The 18,747-nt window shown below is 37.7% G+C and overlaps 1 protein-coding gene across 2 annotated transcripts in view; it reads left to right on the top strand.

The window, feature by feature from the left end:
• BZW2 (basic leucine zipper and W2 domains 2) overlaps positions 1-12,833 on the top strand; it is a 60,337-nt gene extending 47,504 nt beyond the window's left edge. For both annotated transcript variants that reach the window (XM_007981974.3, XM_007981978.3), the window contains exons 8-12: positions 731-901; positions 2,821-2,967; positions 3,982-4,120; positions 10,724-10,846; positions 12,376-12,833. In XM_007981974.3, coding sequence (XP_007980165.3) covers positions 731-901; positions 2,821-2,967; positions 3,982-4,120; positions 10,724-10,846; positions 12,376-12,404 — 609 coding nt within the window. In that variant the 3' untranslated portion in view covers positions 12,405-12,833. The remainder of the gene's footprint in view (positions 1-730; positions 902-2,820; positions 2,968-3,981; positions 4,121-10,723; positions 10,847-12,375) is intronic.
• The last annotated feature ends 5,914 nt before the right edge of the window (positions 12,834-18,747 follow it).

Below are 18,747 nucleotides of genomic sequence, written 5' to 3'. Positions count from 1 at the left end.
ATCGTGACTAAGTGTTACTGAGATTCTGCCAAACTGTGTAGGGTAAAATGGAAATGAGGTGAAAATATGAGAGCAGCTATGGTATATTGCTCTTTTTGAAAATTTCCATCAGAATTATGTAATAAACTAGAATTGGTATGGTGGGTGTCTTAGACCTTTTTTATTACTTACAACAGAACACCTGAAACTGGGTTATTTATACAGAAAAGGAACTTATTTCTTACAGTTATGGAGTCCCATGTCAAAGGGTTGCATCTGGTGAGAGCCTTCTTCCTGGTGGGGACTCTGCAGTGTCCCACGAAGGCTCAGAGTATCACATGGCGAGGGGGCTGAGTGTACTAGCTCAGGTCTCCCCTCCTCTTTTTTAAAGCCACCAGGTCCCCTCCCAACATAACCTATTAATCCATGAATGGATTAATCCATTCATGAGGGCAGAGCCCTTATAATCCAGTAACTCTTTAAAAGCCTCACCTCTCAATACTGGCACAATAGGGTCCAAGTTTATCTCAATTGCTTACCTTTTTTTCCTTTTCTTTGTGAAACTGCCTAATTTCAGAAGATGTTTAGCTCAATAGCTCAATAAATAGACCAGTGATTTGTTGTTTTGTAAAACAGTCTTATTCTTTTCTTCGAAATATGAGATATTCTAAGTGAAATGAAGATTTTGTCCTTTATGCTTGCCGAAATTGGAATGGCTTTGTGTATAACAGTCTCCCTTTTTCTCTTTCAGGAACTCTTTCCAGTTAACAGACAGAGTGTGGATCATTTTGCTAAATACTTCACTGACGCAGGTCTTAAGGAGCTTTCTGACTTCCTCCGAGTCCAGCAGTCCCTGGGCACCAGGAAGGAACTGCAGAAGGAGCTCCAGGAGCGTCTTTCTCAGGAATGCCCGATCAAGGAGGTAGGAGAACACGGGCAGACATCACTGCAATATACATGAATGGGAGGAATTACATGGGCTGTGTAGCAAAGGCTTTCCTTAAAAAGTCTGCCCTATGCTTATTGCTGTAAATTTATCCACTTATTCCTACCATTTAAATTAACTCAGCTTCAAAGTATAGATTTAGAATCCTCCATTTTTGTTAACACGCTAGGATGGTCCAGAAATTAATAGTGATTTCCACACAAATGACATTTTACCAGGCTGCTATGATTTTCAAAATATGTCATCTGTCAAATAGATTTGACTATCCACTATCAGTATAGCCCATTATAGGGTAGTTTTTAAATTTTGTTGCAGATTATCTAACCTGATTAAGCATCTGCCTAGTGTTTGGAATTAACACTGGATTTTTTGTTCATCACTCTGTATGAATATGTAGGCTTTTTATTTGAAAAAAGCTTGAATTCCTATCATGGGAAAAGACTAGTTGAATGTGTGACTTGTTTAATCCCACTCACACTTGAAATAGCTGTGTTTCCCTATAATGTAAAAGCTATCTTTTTTATAATATGCATATACATAGTTCATATATACATGCTATAGTTCACAAAGCTATGACTATATCTTTTTTTTTTATTTTTAATATATCTGGAGAAAGCTTTCTATTTGAAGTTTCAAATCTTTCACACAACAATCTAAAAATTAATATAAAGCATCCTGTCTTTTTTTCCACCTGCTCCAAAATGCCTGACCTGCACCTACTTCCATGCTCCAAGCCCTGCATGGCACCTCACATGGTTGAAGGCTGGAGAATGTAGGACTGATACTATCCAGCAGGTGGAGGTGTTGGAATGACAAATATTCTTAAGTCTCATGATATTAAGGATAGCAGTATATTCAGTCATATTTCTCCAAGCAAGAATTTGTACATGATTTTCCATGGAGAAAAGAAGGAAACATAAAAAGCCTTGTGATGCTTGTAGATGCCAGGATGTCACACTTTCATGTGACTTCCTCCAGCCAGCACAGGGACTGGGACTGCCCAGCTCCTTCTGCTTTCAAAGGCTACTCAGGTCACTGCTGGCATTTCTGCACGCCAGGCCAGAAGTAAAGAAAGCATTGTGTTTCCACTAAACAAGAAAAGGGAGGAAAAAAAGGTTTTACTACTACTCGCAAACTAGTATACTGGAGATATCACGATGACTTTTAATCACTTCTGAGGCCCAAACCTCTATTTATTATTTTATTTTAAAAGGAAAAAGCCTTTCAAATAAACTTGATATAAAATACATTGTTAGGCAAGCCTGTATTCCATACTGTCAGGGTTGAGTATAAATTTGCATATTTATACATAATTCAAAGGGGAAAATAAGTTACTGAATACTGCTGAATTGATGTATATGAAATCTAAAAATTGCCTTTGCACTTTACAGTTTATTTACAAATTAACTGTGCGCTGAGATGGGGCATAACGATCATCAAAAGTAATGATTGAAGAATAAATTGTGGAGAATGGACCTGTACAAACCCAAGATGGTATCCATCAAGCGGTTTTAAAGTTTAGGGACGGAAATAAAAGTTCACTCTACTGCCTTCTTTAAATCTCCAAAAAGTCAAACTGGCCCAAGTATCCCTACTCTACTAGACTCAAAGGGGTTTCTCTATGAGGAAACAAAAATCCTCTCTCACTCCACATTATCCAGCAGCTCCTGACCAGAGCTAAGCCTATTAATTTTGGTACTAAAAATAAGTCTGCTTGAGAACAAATCATTGTATTTTTTCTTCCTCTTCCAGTCTGAGAATGCAGACAAGGAAAAGAGAAGCCAAGCAGATTGTTTCTTAGCTGCCCCAAAACGTTGACTCACTGGGCAGCTAGCGGGGAGGAGGGAGCTCTCCATCTGCCTGTTACTTTCTGACCCCATTTCCATGAAATGTAGGTGGTGCTTTATGTCAAAGAAGAAATGAAGAGGAATGATCTTCCAGAAACAGCAGTGATTGGTCTTCTGTGGACCTGTATAATGAACGCCGTTGAGTGGAACAAGAAGGAAGAACTTGTTGCAGAGCAGGCTCTGAAGCACCTGAAGGTAACAGCCCTTAGCAAGGAACTGACAAGGGCAAACTGCAGCTTTTTTTTTTTTTTTTTCTTCTTTTTTTATTGAGACAGAGTCTCATTCTGTTGCCTCGGCTAGAGTGCAGTGGCACAATCTGGGCTCACTGCAACTTTGAACTCCTGGACTCAAGCCATCCTCCCTCCTCAGCCTCCCAGCTAGCTGGGACTACAGGTGCTTGCCACCACATCTGGCTAATTTCTTCATTTTTTGGTAGAGATGTTGTTTTGCTATGTTGCCCAGGCTGGTCCTGAAATCCTGCATTCAAGCTATCCTCCTGCTTCGGCCTCCCTAAATGTTGGGATTGCAGGCATGAGCCACCACCCCTGGCCCACATTTGTCTTAATTGAGAGTATGACAAATGGGTTCCAACTACAATTACCCCAGACTCAGACTAAACATATACTTTCTAATTTTTTTCAAGTGTGCACCCACCGTTCATGAGAACATAGCAGTGAATAAACTATCCATGTTACTTTGATCAGGGAAGGCCCTTTAGAAGAGATAAGTATTGAATTGAGTAAGTCTCAGAAAAACAATGGCTGTGCATCAGTGTCAGAAAGTCAAGGATATTTCTAAATGAATGCTTTTTATCCCAGCAGCTCATCAAGATTCTTTCTCTGTACCCACTAAGAGTCCAAATATGAGAATCTGCCTCTATTAAAGATAATTGCTATGCCTGCTATGTCTAAGAGATATTGTGAAAATGCAGTCATATCCTCATACAATATCCATTGTATTACTGGACTGTAGCTCTGCCATTGAGAAAGTGTGAATCTTCTTCCCAGTTCCCTCACAGGTCTGCCATACTGCTTTGTTCCTACTATTCTGTTCCCCTCACCCTGTTGGACACAATATGATGATAACAAGGTATTAATCCTAAAGTAAGTCTTTTCTAAGCAACCCTCCAGGTTATTGTTATGGTTCCAGCAGTGTCAGCTGTGTACCTCCCACGCAAGTGATGGCTTTTACTCTCCACTTCTGTTCTAGCAATATGCTCCCCTGCTGGCCGTGTTCAGCTCCCAAGGCCAGTCAGAGCTGATCCTCCTCCAGAAGGTTCAGGAATACTGCTACGACAACATCCATTTCATGAAAGCCTTTCAGAAGATTGTGGTTCTCTTTTATAAAGGTATCCATCCATGTGCCACTGCTGTGCTGCTGTGTTTTGCTGAAGCTCTCTGAGGGGCAGAGCAGGGAATGAGGCAGAGGAGGTCGTGGGGCTCTGTTTAGAGATGGACAGCAAGATGCTAATTTGTGGAAGTTTTATTGAGGCAACCATACCACGTAGAGAGAGGAGGCATACACGCCACATATGCGTTGGCTTGGAAACCCTGCTTAGGCCCCTGGGCACTTCTCATTGGTAGATGAACTGGTAATTGTTTCTTGGGGATGGTGGAAAAAAATGTAATTATATAAAATTGAGCCTGTTTTTCAATTGTAAGGATTAGCTCTAATAACAATGATTATCAAAATGCTATATATATTATGTTCAGACCCTTTTAGGTACCATAAATCTGACTTTAAAATTACTGAAGTAATTAGCCTTTTTACTTTGTATTTTAGTTACTTGGCCCAGCCATTCTTCTATTTTCCAAGGGAATGGCTATTTTTAGGTTTTTACATTTACTGTCTTTTCATTGTATTTATAAGGATTAGGTTGCCATGACAACTGGCACTAAAAAATGAATGCTAAAGGTTTTAACTGATCTCAATCTGTATACCTACAGCATACAAAAATGTCCTAGGCTATTTTTTGGGCCTAAATTTGTATAGTTTTGTGAGGGAGAAAAAGGAACACTTAAGAAATGATACATTTTGAACATTCTAACATGTTTATGTTATTATATTCATAAATATCATGATATTAGAAAAGTTAATACCAGCCAAATGTTTATTTTCTCTTTGATGTGTTCCTAAATTTGTCTATTTTGAATTATATCTTGGGAATTTGGAAAATAAAAGTTTTACATAAATAATAGCTCTTTTAAAAATGCTTAATAGCATTTCACAATGAATTTTAATTGGCCACATAGATTCTTCAAATGAATGAATCTTGTCCACAAGTGTTTGGGTGATATTTTACTTTTTCAGAGCACAGAGTATTCAGCAACAATTATAATAGTCAGTAGGAAAATATGATGGCCACCCATTACCACTTGAGGTTCAGTAATTGGTGTTTTCTCCAACCAAATCTGAGTTGGGTCTTCTTGGATTTAGTCATAAGATAGCAGTGTCCTAAAACTAGGCCCCACCCAATGATACCCAAAGCGATCCACCCACCAGAACCAAACCTGCAAGCCCTGTTACCAACTCATAGATGGTACCCAGCAGCCAAGAATGAGAAGTGGGGCCCAACCTTCCGTGGCCACAGCTGGCTCCATTTGTAAAACTGGCAGAGAGACTTATGGAACAGGTTTCACTGTTTTGAGGGTGGTAAATTTTTTCCACTACAGAAAACCAAACTGTTCATAAACTAGTTACCTGAACATAGCTTGCTTTCTTGTCATTTAAAAGATAACTCAACCAGTGTTTCTCACCAAATTTTTTTTTTACTGAGACATCATTGTTTGAGTCTCATCTTCAGGAGCACCCTATCTTGTTATTGCAATGAAATCACAAAGAATCAGCAAACCCCTTGTTATGGGAAATGGCATCTTGGTGGCATATGAACTATTAAAATCCTGCAGATTTCTCTATTTTAACCACTAATGCCAACCTCCTTTTCCTTTAGACTTCTTATAACAACTACTGACAGGTAGTAAAACTGGCTACTTTGAGTTTTTTCTCATTCATCAGCCCCAGATGCTAAGGGTCAGTATGACCCGAAATTATAAAGTAACTCAAGAAGTAAGCACTGGGAAGTAAAAAGAAGAGGCATGAGCTCTTAGGCTTATTGATTAACTAGGTAATCAGCGTTTAAATAACCTAAAATTAGTTAGGTCTGTGGCAAGTATGACCTGGCCCCAGGGAACACAGGAAGGGTGAGTTTCAACATCAATTTTAATTCTGCCTTAGTTATTTTTGGAAATGAAATTGGGAAACTTTTTTAAAAGTGGAAACCTAAAATACATCACTGAACTAACATTTTAAATACCATTTTCTAGGTAATTTTGTAATTTTCCACAAAATGATATATATAGTCTGTTTTCCTAAGTGAAATAATTCCATGTTTTCTCTTGAGAACATGGAATCCCTGAGGAATGATTGTTCCATACCACGTTAAGAGCATTACTGTGTTAACTATGTTTACCGTCTTGTCTCTTTTTTGCCAGATTTTTACTTTCACCTTATTTTGTCCACCAAACACTTGTGCACCAGGAGACATGTATTTGATTTGTTTCTGTAAAGATCTGATGCTCTCACTCTGTGTTTTATATGCCTAGAAAGACTTAATAAACAGTGAGTGTTAAAGCACTCTTTTCCTAATATGCCTAAGAATTACCCAGAGAGCCTGGTATAAAACACAGCTCCCCCAGAGATTCTGATTCAGTAGGGCCAGGATTGGGCCTGAGAATTTTCATTTTAGCAAGTTTCCAAAGTGATGCTCTGACTGTTGTACCAGGACCACTGGTGTAAAAAGTATATAGAATTCAAGAAGCAACAGATGCTATGAACTCCAGTAACATGTTCAAGATTATACTTACCTTTGATTTCATGTACATATCCACATCTTACAAATACGGAATAGTGTCTTCTCTGTCTTCTCTGCTGCTTTTACCAAGTTTCTGTGGATTCCTTTAGTTTGTCATAAGGAACATAGTTTTTAAAATGTGGTTTTTAAAATGTAATGGAAACCGTTGCTCCTTTTTAATTTTCATTTTTATCTCTCTCTTACACACACAGCACACACAAACACATACATGGACATACACACACACAGCTCCCCTTTCCCAACATGTCCAGAACTTGAGGATAACAGAAACTTGGGCATATGATTAGCCATGGCAAATCCAATTACTTAATTGAATATCATTATTGAAAGATTTATGAATCTTTTATATAAATAACAGTGGAATAAAAGCAAATTAAATAATACTAGTCAGCAAAGAAAAAAGTGGTGATGGGTCATTTTGCAAAGATTCTCTTTCTGTATTAAAATCCAGATTTGTATATTTCAGGCAGTAAGAAAGAGTAAATCCATTGCTAACTTTCAAGCATCACATTATTGACTTTTAAAAATAATTTTCTCTTCTTTTTTCCCTGAAGATAAGTCCCATAGACTCAGCATGGTCTAAAACGTATAAAACTACCTTGTCAAGTACTGTTATTATCTCTGTCATGGGTTTTCTTGTTTGCAGAAGTTTTTTAGGTTAAATTCTATCCTGCATGCAAATTTTTCTAAAAGGAGTTTTTTATTCTAGTTCTAAAAAAGGGTGAGTGCCCTTCTCAGCATATATTCCCAGCATTCTTAGGGTAAATTATTTTTGACTTGTGTCCCTATGTGACATTCCTAATAAAAAAATTCTGAATTTCAAGAGTTTCAAGTGACATAGTTTTAGACTAACTTTCTAAATAACATGATCTAAAATTTAGCAGTTCTCAAGCCACTTTTACAATATTGTCTCTTTGATCCTCATGAATACGTTAGAACTCTACAAATTGAGAAATATTCATTTTTTTCTCATCAAGTTAACAAATTTATTCCTTATACATGTGTTGAATGGATACTATGGGGCAGGTGTTTCATTAAATGCTGGAAATGAGATGAACAAAATATAGTGCCTGACTTCCTGAATTTCAGGATGTAGAAGAAAACAAAGAATTACAGTCACCATGTCAATTGCTGAAATAAGCCTCACACAGGGTGTCAGAAGGGATAGGACCACAGAGGAAGGGCACCTAACTTGTTAAAGCTAATTTGGAGGGGGAGAAGTGAAGGCTCTCGAGGTGCATGCATCTCACCAAACATTGTGAAGAAGTTGGCCAGATAGAAGGGGAAACATATATTCCAGTCTCTATGTGCCATCATACAATGTCTTCCTTTCTTACTGTCTTTTACTGTTATTCTGTATTCCTAAGAGGCATTTGTGGAATATCCCACCAAACATGATTTCTCAGTTTTAATTAACTCTTTTCCCCACTTTATCCTTAGTGAGGGAAGAAATTGTCTGATTCTTTATCCCTCAAGGAGTTCTTTCCTTTTCAGACCTTTCCTTTCACTAAATAGAAGTTGAATTTCTTCTTACACTCTTTGATGTTAATGCTTTGCCTCTATGGTGTTCCATGTAGATACTTCAGTAGCTTTTAGTTAATAATTCTCCGGTGCTAGAAGTTTGATCTTTCAGCCAGTAGTTATTACCAAACTGGGTTCTTCTAAGAACTCAACATTGCACCATTAATATGTAGACTCCTCTTATTTTAAATTCTCCTTCCTATTCTTAACATTAAATATTCTCAATTAATGGCAATTTAAGAATATCAAGGCACAAGATTTGCAGTAAACAATGCATTTGATAGGTTTTGCCTATCATTTAGTGTGCTTTTCACAAGCACTGACGTCGACAAGCATTTCAGTAGTTGCATGGTCTCTTTCAGCCTCTGTGGGGCAATAAAACACAGGAATGAGCTCTCAACCTTCAAAAGGAAAGCTCAGACAAATAGTATCACTAAACTGCAGTCTACATCCGCTTTCCAACCTGTACGTTGTATCATCCTCAGTTCAGTAAGGTGTGGAGAAAAAAATCAATTCTCCTTTCCATGTTTGTCACAGTTTAAAATTATATTGTTTGTTTAGAACATTAATAACGATAGTTCAGTAGTGCATGAATATAATTTATAAACTCAAAAATATACATATGTTGGGTGTGTATGCCCAAAATTATTCTACAGACAGGAAGACATGATCCAGTTTGATAATTACGGATCTAATCACAAGCATCTTAAAGACAAATTACAAATTACATATTAGGGACTTTAAAAATCTCTGTTAATGTTCTTTAAAAGTCTCTGCAAGGCAGTCTTGCATAATAACAGGTCAATTCCTTGGGACACAACTGCCTGCTCCTCAACTCTATGACAGTTAGGCTCTGATGGCTAGTAGAAATTTCTTTTATCTCAGTGGAGAGCTGGAAACAAAGAGCTAAAATAATTAGAAGCTAAGAGTAATTCTATAGGACCCCTTATTGTAACTCTTGCATCCAGTCTCTGTAAGTAAATTCAGACTTCTTGCTTCCTTTGCAAAATGTAGTGGTTTTAGTGATAATAATAAACAAGTTAAAAAAAAAAAAAAAACTTTTATTTTCATAAACAAATCATGTTCATTTTAGTCAGGTCAGTCTCTTCAATTTAATCCAAGAACATTTTCCAAGAGCCAATAATTCTTTAAAAATAAAAAAGCCAGTGTTTTTGTTATGAAAATATCAGTGATGTTTTAAATGAAAACAATATTAAATTGTTTCTGTCATTTTCATAAGTTAAAATTACATTTTAACTGAAAATATATCATTCGAGTAATTTATTAACATTATATGGCTTTATCAGTATTTGTACTGAATTGAGCACATCTCAGGGACAATAATAAATGCTTTGTACCTGTTTTCTATCTCGTTTCCCACTACAAATTCCCAAACAACAACCCATTAGGACATTAGAACATTGGGAGAATATGTACACTTATTTTTTTTTTTTTTTTTTTTTTTTTTGAGACGGAGTCTGGCTCTGTCGCCCAGGCTGGAGTGCAGTGGCCGGATCTCAGCTCACTGCAAGCTCCGCCTCCCGGGTTTACGCCATTCTCCTGCCTCAGCCTCCGGAGTAGCTGGGACTACAGGCGCCCGCCACCTCGCCCAGCTAGTTTTTTGTATTTTTAGTAGAGACGGGGTTTCACCGTGTTCGCCAGGATGGTCTCTATCTCCTGACCTCGTGATCCGCCCGTCTCGGCCTCCCAAAGTGCTGGGATTACAGGCTTGAGCCACCGCGCCCGGCCATGTACACTTACTTTTATATTCTCATTCTTAACATTAAATGCTCTCAATTAATGGTATCTTGAGAATATCAAGGCACATTTGTGGAATTTAGAGTTTTAGACAAAAGATAGTTAACATTTTTTTGTTGTTGTCACAAACCTGTAGGAAACTAGCTAATGTGTCTGTTTTCTCTTAATGTAGTAGAGGAAAAATATTACTCTTGTAATTTGATATACTGTGGGAAAATAAGTCGTGATTTAGTGATGGAGAAAGTGTAGAACTTCAGTTTATGTGTGTATTACTCCCACAACCCAGAAGTTCCTTTTTATATCTAATTGCTAACATTATTGCATATTATCTACATTTTTTTCCTTTGCCATTTTTCTCCTAAAAAAGAAAATCCCAATCCCCTTAAAAGACACTGGTGATTTGAGGTTGCTCTTTAATCAAGATATGGTTGAACTTGGCAGGACACAAAATGTTCTAAAATGCTGGAATTGCTGATTCATTTGCCAAATTACAAAATAATTCTATTTCCTACCAGCAAATTAGCACTGTGAGAGATTTCCAAGTCCTAGTAGTGAGCTATAGGCTTGCATTATATCATGCCTAAGAAGATGTGTATCATCCTCATCACTACTTAAGCCTTTAGTAAGCTATCAAAATAGGGCACTGTGCTACATGAAAATCAACTTGGTTCCTCTCTTCTGATAAGTAACAGAATGCTTTATATTAAAAACGATTGCTTTCTATTAAACTGTAAGACATGAAGTTGTTTTGAAACATGACATTTGTGTAGTAACTTTGAAATCTTTGATTTCAAATTGCAGCTGATGTTCTGAGCGAAGAAGCAATACTGAAATGGTATAAGGAAGCACATGTTGCTAAAGGCAAAAGTGTTTTTCTTGACCAGATGAAGAAATTTGTTGAGTGGTTACAAAATGCAGAAGAAGGTATGAATCTGTTTAAAAATTTTGATGACCTTTAAACACTGTCTCATTATATGTCAAAATATTTACCACAGATTTTACTTGCTTTCCTAAAACTAAAATTCTTGAGTTATCTTTTGTATCAAACATTTTGCCAACATCTTAGCTTTCCTTTCTGAAATCACGGCAATAAAAATCTCTACATGTAAAAACAAAGAACGAAATGAAATGCTTAAATTATCCACTCTGATGGAGGACAGTAAAGAAGAAATGATCAGTAGATGTGAAAGGAGAAAAATACATTTAGCTTAATCACACATTATGGAATTCTATAGATTTTTATGACACCTTTACCAATTAACTGGCAATTTTAAATAATGGAAATGTAAGATGGAAGGATAATAATGGATAAGAGTGAATTCAGGCCAGGTGTGGTGGCTCACACCTGTAATCCCAGTGCTTTGGGAAGCTGAGGAGGGCAGATCACCAGAGGTCAGGAGTTCGAGAGCAGCCTGGCCAACATAATGAAACCCTGTCTCTATTAAAAATACAAAAAAAATTAGCCAGGTATGGTGGCACATGCCTGTAGTCCCAGCTACTCGGTAGGCTGAGGCAGGAGAATCGCTTGAACCAGGAGGCGAAGGTTGCAGGGAGCCAAGATCGCGCCACTGCACTCCAGCCTGGATGACAGAGCAAGACTGCATCTCAATAAATAAATAAATAAATAGAGTGAATTTAATTAAGAATAAGAAGTTTAGGCCGGGCGCAGTGACTCATGCCTGTAATCCCAGCACTTTGGGAGGCTGAGGCAGGCGGATCACGAGGTCAGGAGATCGAGACCATCTTGGCTAACACAATGAAACCCCGTCTCTACTAAAAATATAAAAAATTAGCCAGGCGTGGTGGCGGGCGCCTGTAGTCCCAGCTACTCGGGAGGCTGAGGCAGGAGAATGGCGTGAACCTGGGAGGCAGAGTTTGCGGTGAGCCAAGATCGTGCCACTGCACTACAGTTTGGGCAATAGAGCAAGACTCTGTCTCAAAAAAAAAAAAAAACAAAGAATAAAAAGTTTATCTTAGGTGATCCAAAGAAGAAAAGTTGTATTGTTTAATTTTATACATATTCAAATTTTTATATAATTTATATGTATATATGTTTGTATATTTTTATATAATTTATATGTATAAATTTTTATGTAATTTTTATATAATTTATATGTATAAATCTATTTTTATATAATTTATATGTAATTTATATACATATAATTTTTATATAATTTATATGTATAAATTTAATATATATAATGTATGCATTTATAAGTATTCGTATATATATGCATGTTGCATTTTTAGACAGGCAAAATTTACCTGAAAGCAGAAAAGAGCAAGAGTTTGCCATCTGCCTTCATGTGACTATTTTACCTAATAATGGGTGCCTAGGGTAAAAGTATGCTGGCGCAATGGCAGGGTTCTGGGTTGGTGACTGTAGTAATTTATGACCTTTATTAGAGGAATCTGGGGGGAAATACCTAAATTCTTTCTTTCTTCTCTCCTAGAATCTGAATCGGAGGGTGAGGAAAATTAAATGGCTCAACAAGCACAATACCTAGGTTACCACACACCACTTTTTGATTGGGAATGCTGATCCATTTGAGAAGAGAAACTTGGCTTCTGTTTTCGCAAAGGAAAAAATATAGGATAGGCTTCTCTTGTGCAGAGGGAGAAATGGTTTTGTTTTTGTTTTGTTTTTAAATGGAGCCCTGAGGCATCACCTATTATACTTGGGACTCTACCTCTCACTCACTATATGCTAACTTAAAGCCATTCAACAAGGAGTCAAGTAGGAATCTGAAATTAAATACTCAACAGACTCCTCTTTTTTTAGCTGTATTTTTCAGGTACTGTGTGGTGCCCGCCCCACTGGTGTCTATTACAGGCCACTTTGGTAGTTGTGTATCTGCTCATGTATGTGATTTGACAAACCAGTTTTTTAAAATAAATGGCTTTTTAAAAATCTGGGCTTATATTGTCAGAGCTTTTATTTCTTTCCTATACATGACTTCTTACACAGATGGTATTTCGGTGTTTTTTCTCTTCCCATCCACAATATTGAATGGTTATATTTCTTGTCATCTATTAAAAACTATTCTGCTCATGCCTGTAATCCCAGCACTTTGGGAGTCCGAGGCGGGCGGATCACGGGTCAGGAGATCGAGACCATCCTGGCTAACACGGTGAAACCCCGTCTCTACTAAAAATACAAAAATTAGCCAGGCGAGGTGGCAGGCGCCTGTAATCCCAGCTGCTCGGGAGGCCAGGCAGGAGAATGGCGTGAACCTGGGAGGCGGAGCTTGCAGTGAGCGGAGATGGCACCACTGCACTCCAGCCTGGAGACAGAGCGAGACTCCATCTCAAATAAAATTTTTTAAAAAAAGAAAAAAACTATGCTGTTTCTCTCATGAGTAATACATTTCAGTTATCCTCATGGCAAAGGAGAAATTAACCCCAAAATACATGCACATTGGTCTTATTAATAATACCATGGTTTTATTATTAATAATTAAGCATATAAATATATGTTCCACGTTGCTCATGTTTTCCTCAGCACTATTTTCTCCCCACTTAGAGGAGAGCTAAAGATTTATGTATATAGGTTTAGGTCTTTGTTTATATTTATTTATGACTAAGTTATATTATCTTAAGTTATTCTCTCAATAGTATTAATAACAGTACAAAACATCTGAACATTTGGGAAAACTTTATACAGAAGTCTTTTTTTTCTTTTTTTTAACTATTGAAAAGCTTAAGGTACTGCCCTGGTGCTAGCCTGATGGTAATCTCTTAAGAAGGAAACATTTTATCTAAGACTAGAAGCAAAAGGATGATACATTAGTAACCCTTGTACTCATTCAGATAAGCAAAAGGAAAATTGTCATTGTATCATCATCATCCTGTATCTAAAGAGGGTTTTCTGATTTCCTGTTTGTCTTCAGGAAAGAAAAATATTTTCCCTATGACTTGACCACTATTTATAACCATAAAATGATAGATCATTTTCTCTTTTTTTGAGAGGGGCTGGCGCCCTCTGTGGTCCAGGCTGAAATGCAGTGGCATGATCACAGCTCACCGCAGCCTCAACCTCCCAGGCTCAAGCAATCCTACTTCAGCCTACCAAGTAGCTGGGACTACAGGCACGTGCCACCACACCCAAGTAATTTTTAAGTTTTTTGTAGTAATGGGGTTTCACCATGTTGCCCAGGCTGGTCTTGAACTCCTGAGCTCAAGCAACCTGCCCACCTCAGCCTCCCAAAGTGCTAGGATTACAGGTGTGAGCCACTGTACTGGACCAGTCTTCCCATCTTTTAAATATTAAACATTTGATAAATGTCTTTCTTTCTGCGTAGTTAGAGCACTGTCAAGTTCTCTGTCCCAGCCAAAGTTCTTTGTCCCAGGACAAAGTAATATCTGTTTAAATAGATATGTTTTTGTTTTGTTTTGTTTTTTTGAGACTGAGTCTCGCTCTGTTGCCCAGGCTGGAGTGCAGTGGTGTGATACTGGTTCACTGCAACCTCCATCTCCTGGGTTCAAGCGATTCTCCTGCCTCAGCCTCCTTTTGAAAAATCATCTATATGTGAGAATGCTATTTTCATTGCACAAGAAATAATGACAGGACAACTGTGGTCAAGAAGAAAGTCATAGAATAAAGAGCTTATGTCACCTTGGAGTGCTTAGCATAGCCCTGGAGGAAACATATGTATTCTTTCCTAAAGTTGACCTACTAGATAATGTCCCTTTTTCATATCCTGATTTTCCTTCACGGTTGCCTTCCTCCTATTTTATAAAAGAAAATACTAATGCATCCATTCCAATATGGTACACTGCCCCAAGGATGACAGGCAGATGGCACTAAACAAAGGGACAGTTGTAGAATGTGTGGCTCTTTTAGGCTAGTCCCTTGAGAGAAAAGCTGGAAATTGATGGGAGAGGTGGCTGATTTCTAACAGGCCATCAATTCGTGGCAAGTCTCCATTATCTGTCTACTCTTCCATCTATTCTTTTTTTTTTTTTTAGAGACAGAGTCTTGCTCTGTGACCCAGGCTATAGTGCAGTGGCACTACCTTGACTCACTGCAACCTCTGCCTGGGCTCAAGCAATTTTCCTGCCTCAGCCTCCGGAGTAGCTGGGATACAGTAGGGAGCCACCACACCCAGCTAATTTCTGTGTTTTTAGTAGAGATGGGGGTTTCACCATGTTGGCCAGACTGGTCTCGAACTCCTGACCTCAGGTGATCCACCCACCTCGGCCTCTGAAAGTGCTGGGATTACAGGCGCGAGCCACTGTTCTTGGCCCCCTTCCATATATCTAAAAATTATAATATTGAAGATAAATAGTAATTACACCATGTATGTCTATTAATGTGCTTATTTGAAATGAAAAAATGCAAAATTTTAACTGAAAAATAAACTTGGCCAACTAATTTGACACATCCTGACTGCCAGTTAGGATACATGGCTAGAATATTCTATAAATTGAAAAAATTAAATATCATATCTAATATATTAGCAAAATTTAAAGATGAAATATTGAAAACATGCTACAAATGTTATGTCAACTTTTATGTGTTTTTACACGTCAATGTGTAAGAGAGTTATTCCTCCACTTTAGCAGAATATGAGTAAAAAATGTGAGCCAACAATTTTGTTGGCTCCAGCATTTCCAAGGTAACCAAAAAGCATAGTCATCCAAGGGCTTAGAATGGAACCAACATGGAACTAGAAGTCTATGGAATACTACTTAACATTTTCCAGCACAGAGTATTTTTCCCAAACAAAACTTGAGATAGCGATTGTAAGGTCAGCACGCATCGGGAAGAGAGAGGAATGCTCAAACCAAAAGCCCTGTCTTTCTCTGAAAGACAATTTCCTGTTTTTTGTTTGTTTTTATATAAAACCAGTTCCTATTTTAAAAGTAGTTAAGTTAGTTATCCATGGCTGTGGAACAAATTACCCTAACATTTGGCCATTTGGCAGCTTTAAACAATAAACATATGTGATGCCACAGCTTCCATGGGTCTGGAATCTGGAATCTGGGACTGGCTTGGCTGTGTGGCTTCAGCTCAGCCTCATGAGGTTGCCATCAGGCCATGGACTGGAGCCACTGTCTTCCCAGGGCTGTAGAATCTGCTTTCAGGGTGACTCACAAGGTTGTTGGTGGACCTCAGTTCTTGCTGACTTTTAGCCAGAACCTCAACTCAACTGCCTGAGTGACCTCATGACATAATCGCTGGCTTCCTCCAGATTGAGTGATCTGAGAGACAAGGAGCCCAAGAAGGAAGTCATCTTTAATAACCTAATATTGGAAGTGACATAACATCACTTCTGCTATATTCTATTGGTCACATAGACCAACCCTGTATAATGTATAAGAGAACTGAATGAGAGTGTGAATACCAAGACATCAGGATAATTTAAGGCCAACCTGGAGACTGGCTACCACAGTAGTTAGTACATACACAAAAATAATTTCTGGATAAATTAAAAACGTTCACCTTGCCAGGCATAGTGGCTCACACCTGTAATCCCAACACTTTAGGTGGCCGAGGCTGGAGGATCCCTTGATCCCTTGAGCCCAAGACCAGCCTGGGCAACACAGTGAGACCTCTTATCTACAAAAGTTAAATAAACAAACCTGGGCATGGTGGCACCACCTGTGGTTCCAGCTACTCTCGAGCCTGGGGCAGGAGGATTTGCTTGAGACCTGGAGGTCGAGGCTGCAATGAGGCGTGATCATGCTATGCACTCCAGCTTGGGTGAGAGAGTGAGACCCTGTCTTAAAAAAAAAAAAAATTAAAAATTAAAATTTTCACCTAATGGTAAAACAAAGCACTAAAAAAAACAAAGAAATGTCTTTATAGCATTCACATAGAGAAAATAAGACACAAAAGCAAAAAATAAAAAGCTCTGAATATGGAAAGTTTAAAATGTGTCTATACTGAAAGGCATATGAATGATAAACACCAAATACATATGAGATCAGTAGAGCTTCAACAGATGGATAAAAATAACAAAAGAGTTAATACAATATAAACAGCTTCTATAAATTAATAAGAAAAAATAAAGAATTTAACTGAAAATATACAGAGTATGATGAGTCAATTCAAATGGATAACTAAAATGAAAAGATGCTCAACCTTACTGTTAATTGGAGATGTACAACTTAATAAAGTCAGAAAAAAATTACTAAAATCAATAACGTTGGTTGTATGAAAAGTGAGTTATTTTCACATATGGCCTTTACAGTTACAATCTGGCAATAAATATCAAGATTTTTAAAATGCATGTCCATTGATCCACCACTCCATTTCTAGAACTCATTCCACAGTTGTACCCAAAGACCTATGTGCACTGATCACTGTATTAGTGATAGGCTGGTAGATGTAAAATGTGTATAAGAAAAAAACCACCTGGCTAGGCATGGTGGCTAACGCCTGTAATCCCAGCACTTTGGGAGGCCGAGGCAGGTGGATCACCTGAGATCAGGAGTTTGAGACCAGCCTGGTTAGCCAAGATTGTGCCATTGCACCCCAGCCTGGGCAACAAGAGAGGAACTGCCTCAAGAAAGAATGGAAGAAAGGAAGGAAGGAAGGAAGAAAGGAAGGAAGGAAGGAAGGGAGGGAGGGAGGGAGGGGAAGGAAGGGTGGAGGGAGGGAGGGAGGGAGGGAGGAAGGAAGGAAGGAAGGAAGGAAGGAAGGAAGGAAGGAAGGAAGGAAGGAAGGAAGGAAGGAAGGAAGGAAGGAAAGAAGGAAATGACTACCTTAAAACCCCGTCTCCACTAAAACTACAAAAAAACTAGCTGGGCGAGGTGGCGGGCGCCTGTAGTCCCAGCTACTCGGGAGGCTGAGGCAGGAGAATGGCGTGAACCCGGGAGGCGGAGCTTGCAGTGAGCTGAGATCCGGCCACTGCACTCCAGCCCCGGCGACAGAGCGAGACTCTGTCTCAAAAAAAAAAAAAAAAAAATCATGAATCTATATCATGGAACAATTTTTTTTTTTCCTGTGGAATAAATTATCCTAACATTTAGCAGCTTTAAATACTGAACATTTTTAAACATTTTTTCTGCCATAGTTTCTGTGGGTCAGGAATCTGGAAGCAGCTTAGCAGGGTGGTCCCATATATGCATTTCTATCAATCTATGACTCAACAATTTTAGAATACTGCTTGACATTTTCTAGCACAAAGTATTTTTCCCAAACAAAACTTGAGATAGTGATTTTAAGTTAAGGTAAACTAAAAAAGATGTTAATAATATATTATTCAAGGAAAAATGCAAGTTTTAAAGAATGTTTTTTCATCAAAAAAGTTAAGTGTATGTATACTTTACCCTTATAAATACATAAAAAGAGAAAAGAAATACTATCTAACAATTGTTACAAATGTTATTTTTGCATGTATCTTGGACAGTGATGGGATGAGGAAAGGGAAAGAATAATTTTTCTTTTTATTCTTCATACCTATTTAGATTTCCTTAGAAAGAGTATCTGATACATTCATAATTTTAAAATTAATGTGTTTATTTTGGAAAACATCAAAAAGCTTTAGGAAAAAATAGACACTGTATTCAATCAGAAAAATGAGAACTTCTAATGTTCTTATATTTTTACAAATACAGTTTTGCTTAATTCTTTAAAAAATTAAGTCCATTCTATATTGTTTTTATATCCTGCTCCTTAATCATACTCTGTATTTTTACCATATCAATAACTATTCTTCAAAAACATGTGTTCTTCATCCAGAAGGGTCACAATTTATTTAATTATTCCAGAATTCTGTTTAAGGTATCTTTAACATTTTGCTTTTAAAAATTACCATTTAAAATATACCTTTATATAAATTTCTGTTCATGTGTGGTTCACAATTTAGAAAAAACAT

The sequence above is a fragment of the Chlorocebus sabaeus genome, chromosome 21, assembly GCF_047675955.1.
Source record: "Chlorocebus sabaeus isolate Y175 chromosome 21, mChlSab1.0.hap1, whole genome shotgun sequence".
Taxonomy (NCBI): Eukaryota; Metazoa; Chordata; class Mammalia; order Primates; family Cercopithecidae; genus Chlorocebus; species Chlorocebus sabaeus.
Note: the sequence above shows the minus strand (reverse complement) of the source record. Positions and strands in the feature narration are given on the sequence as shown.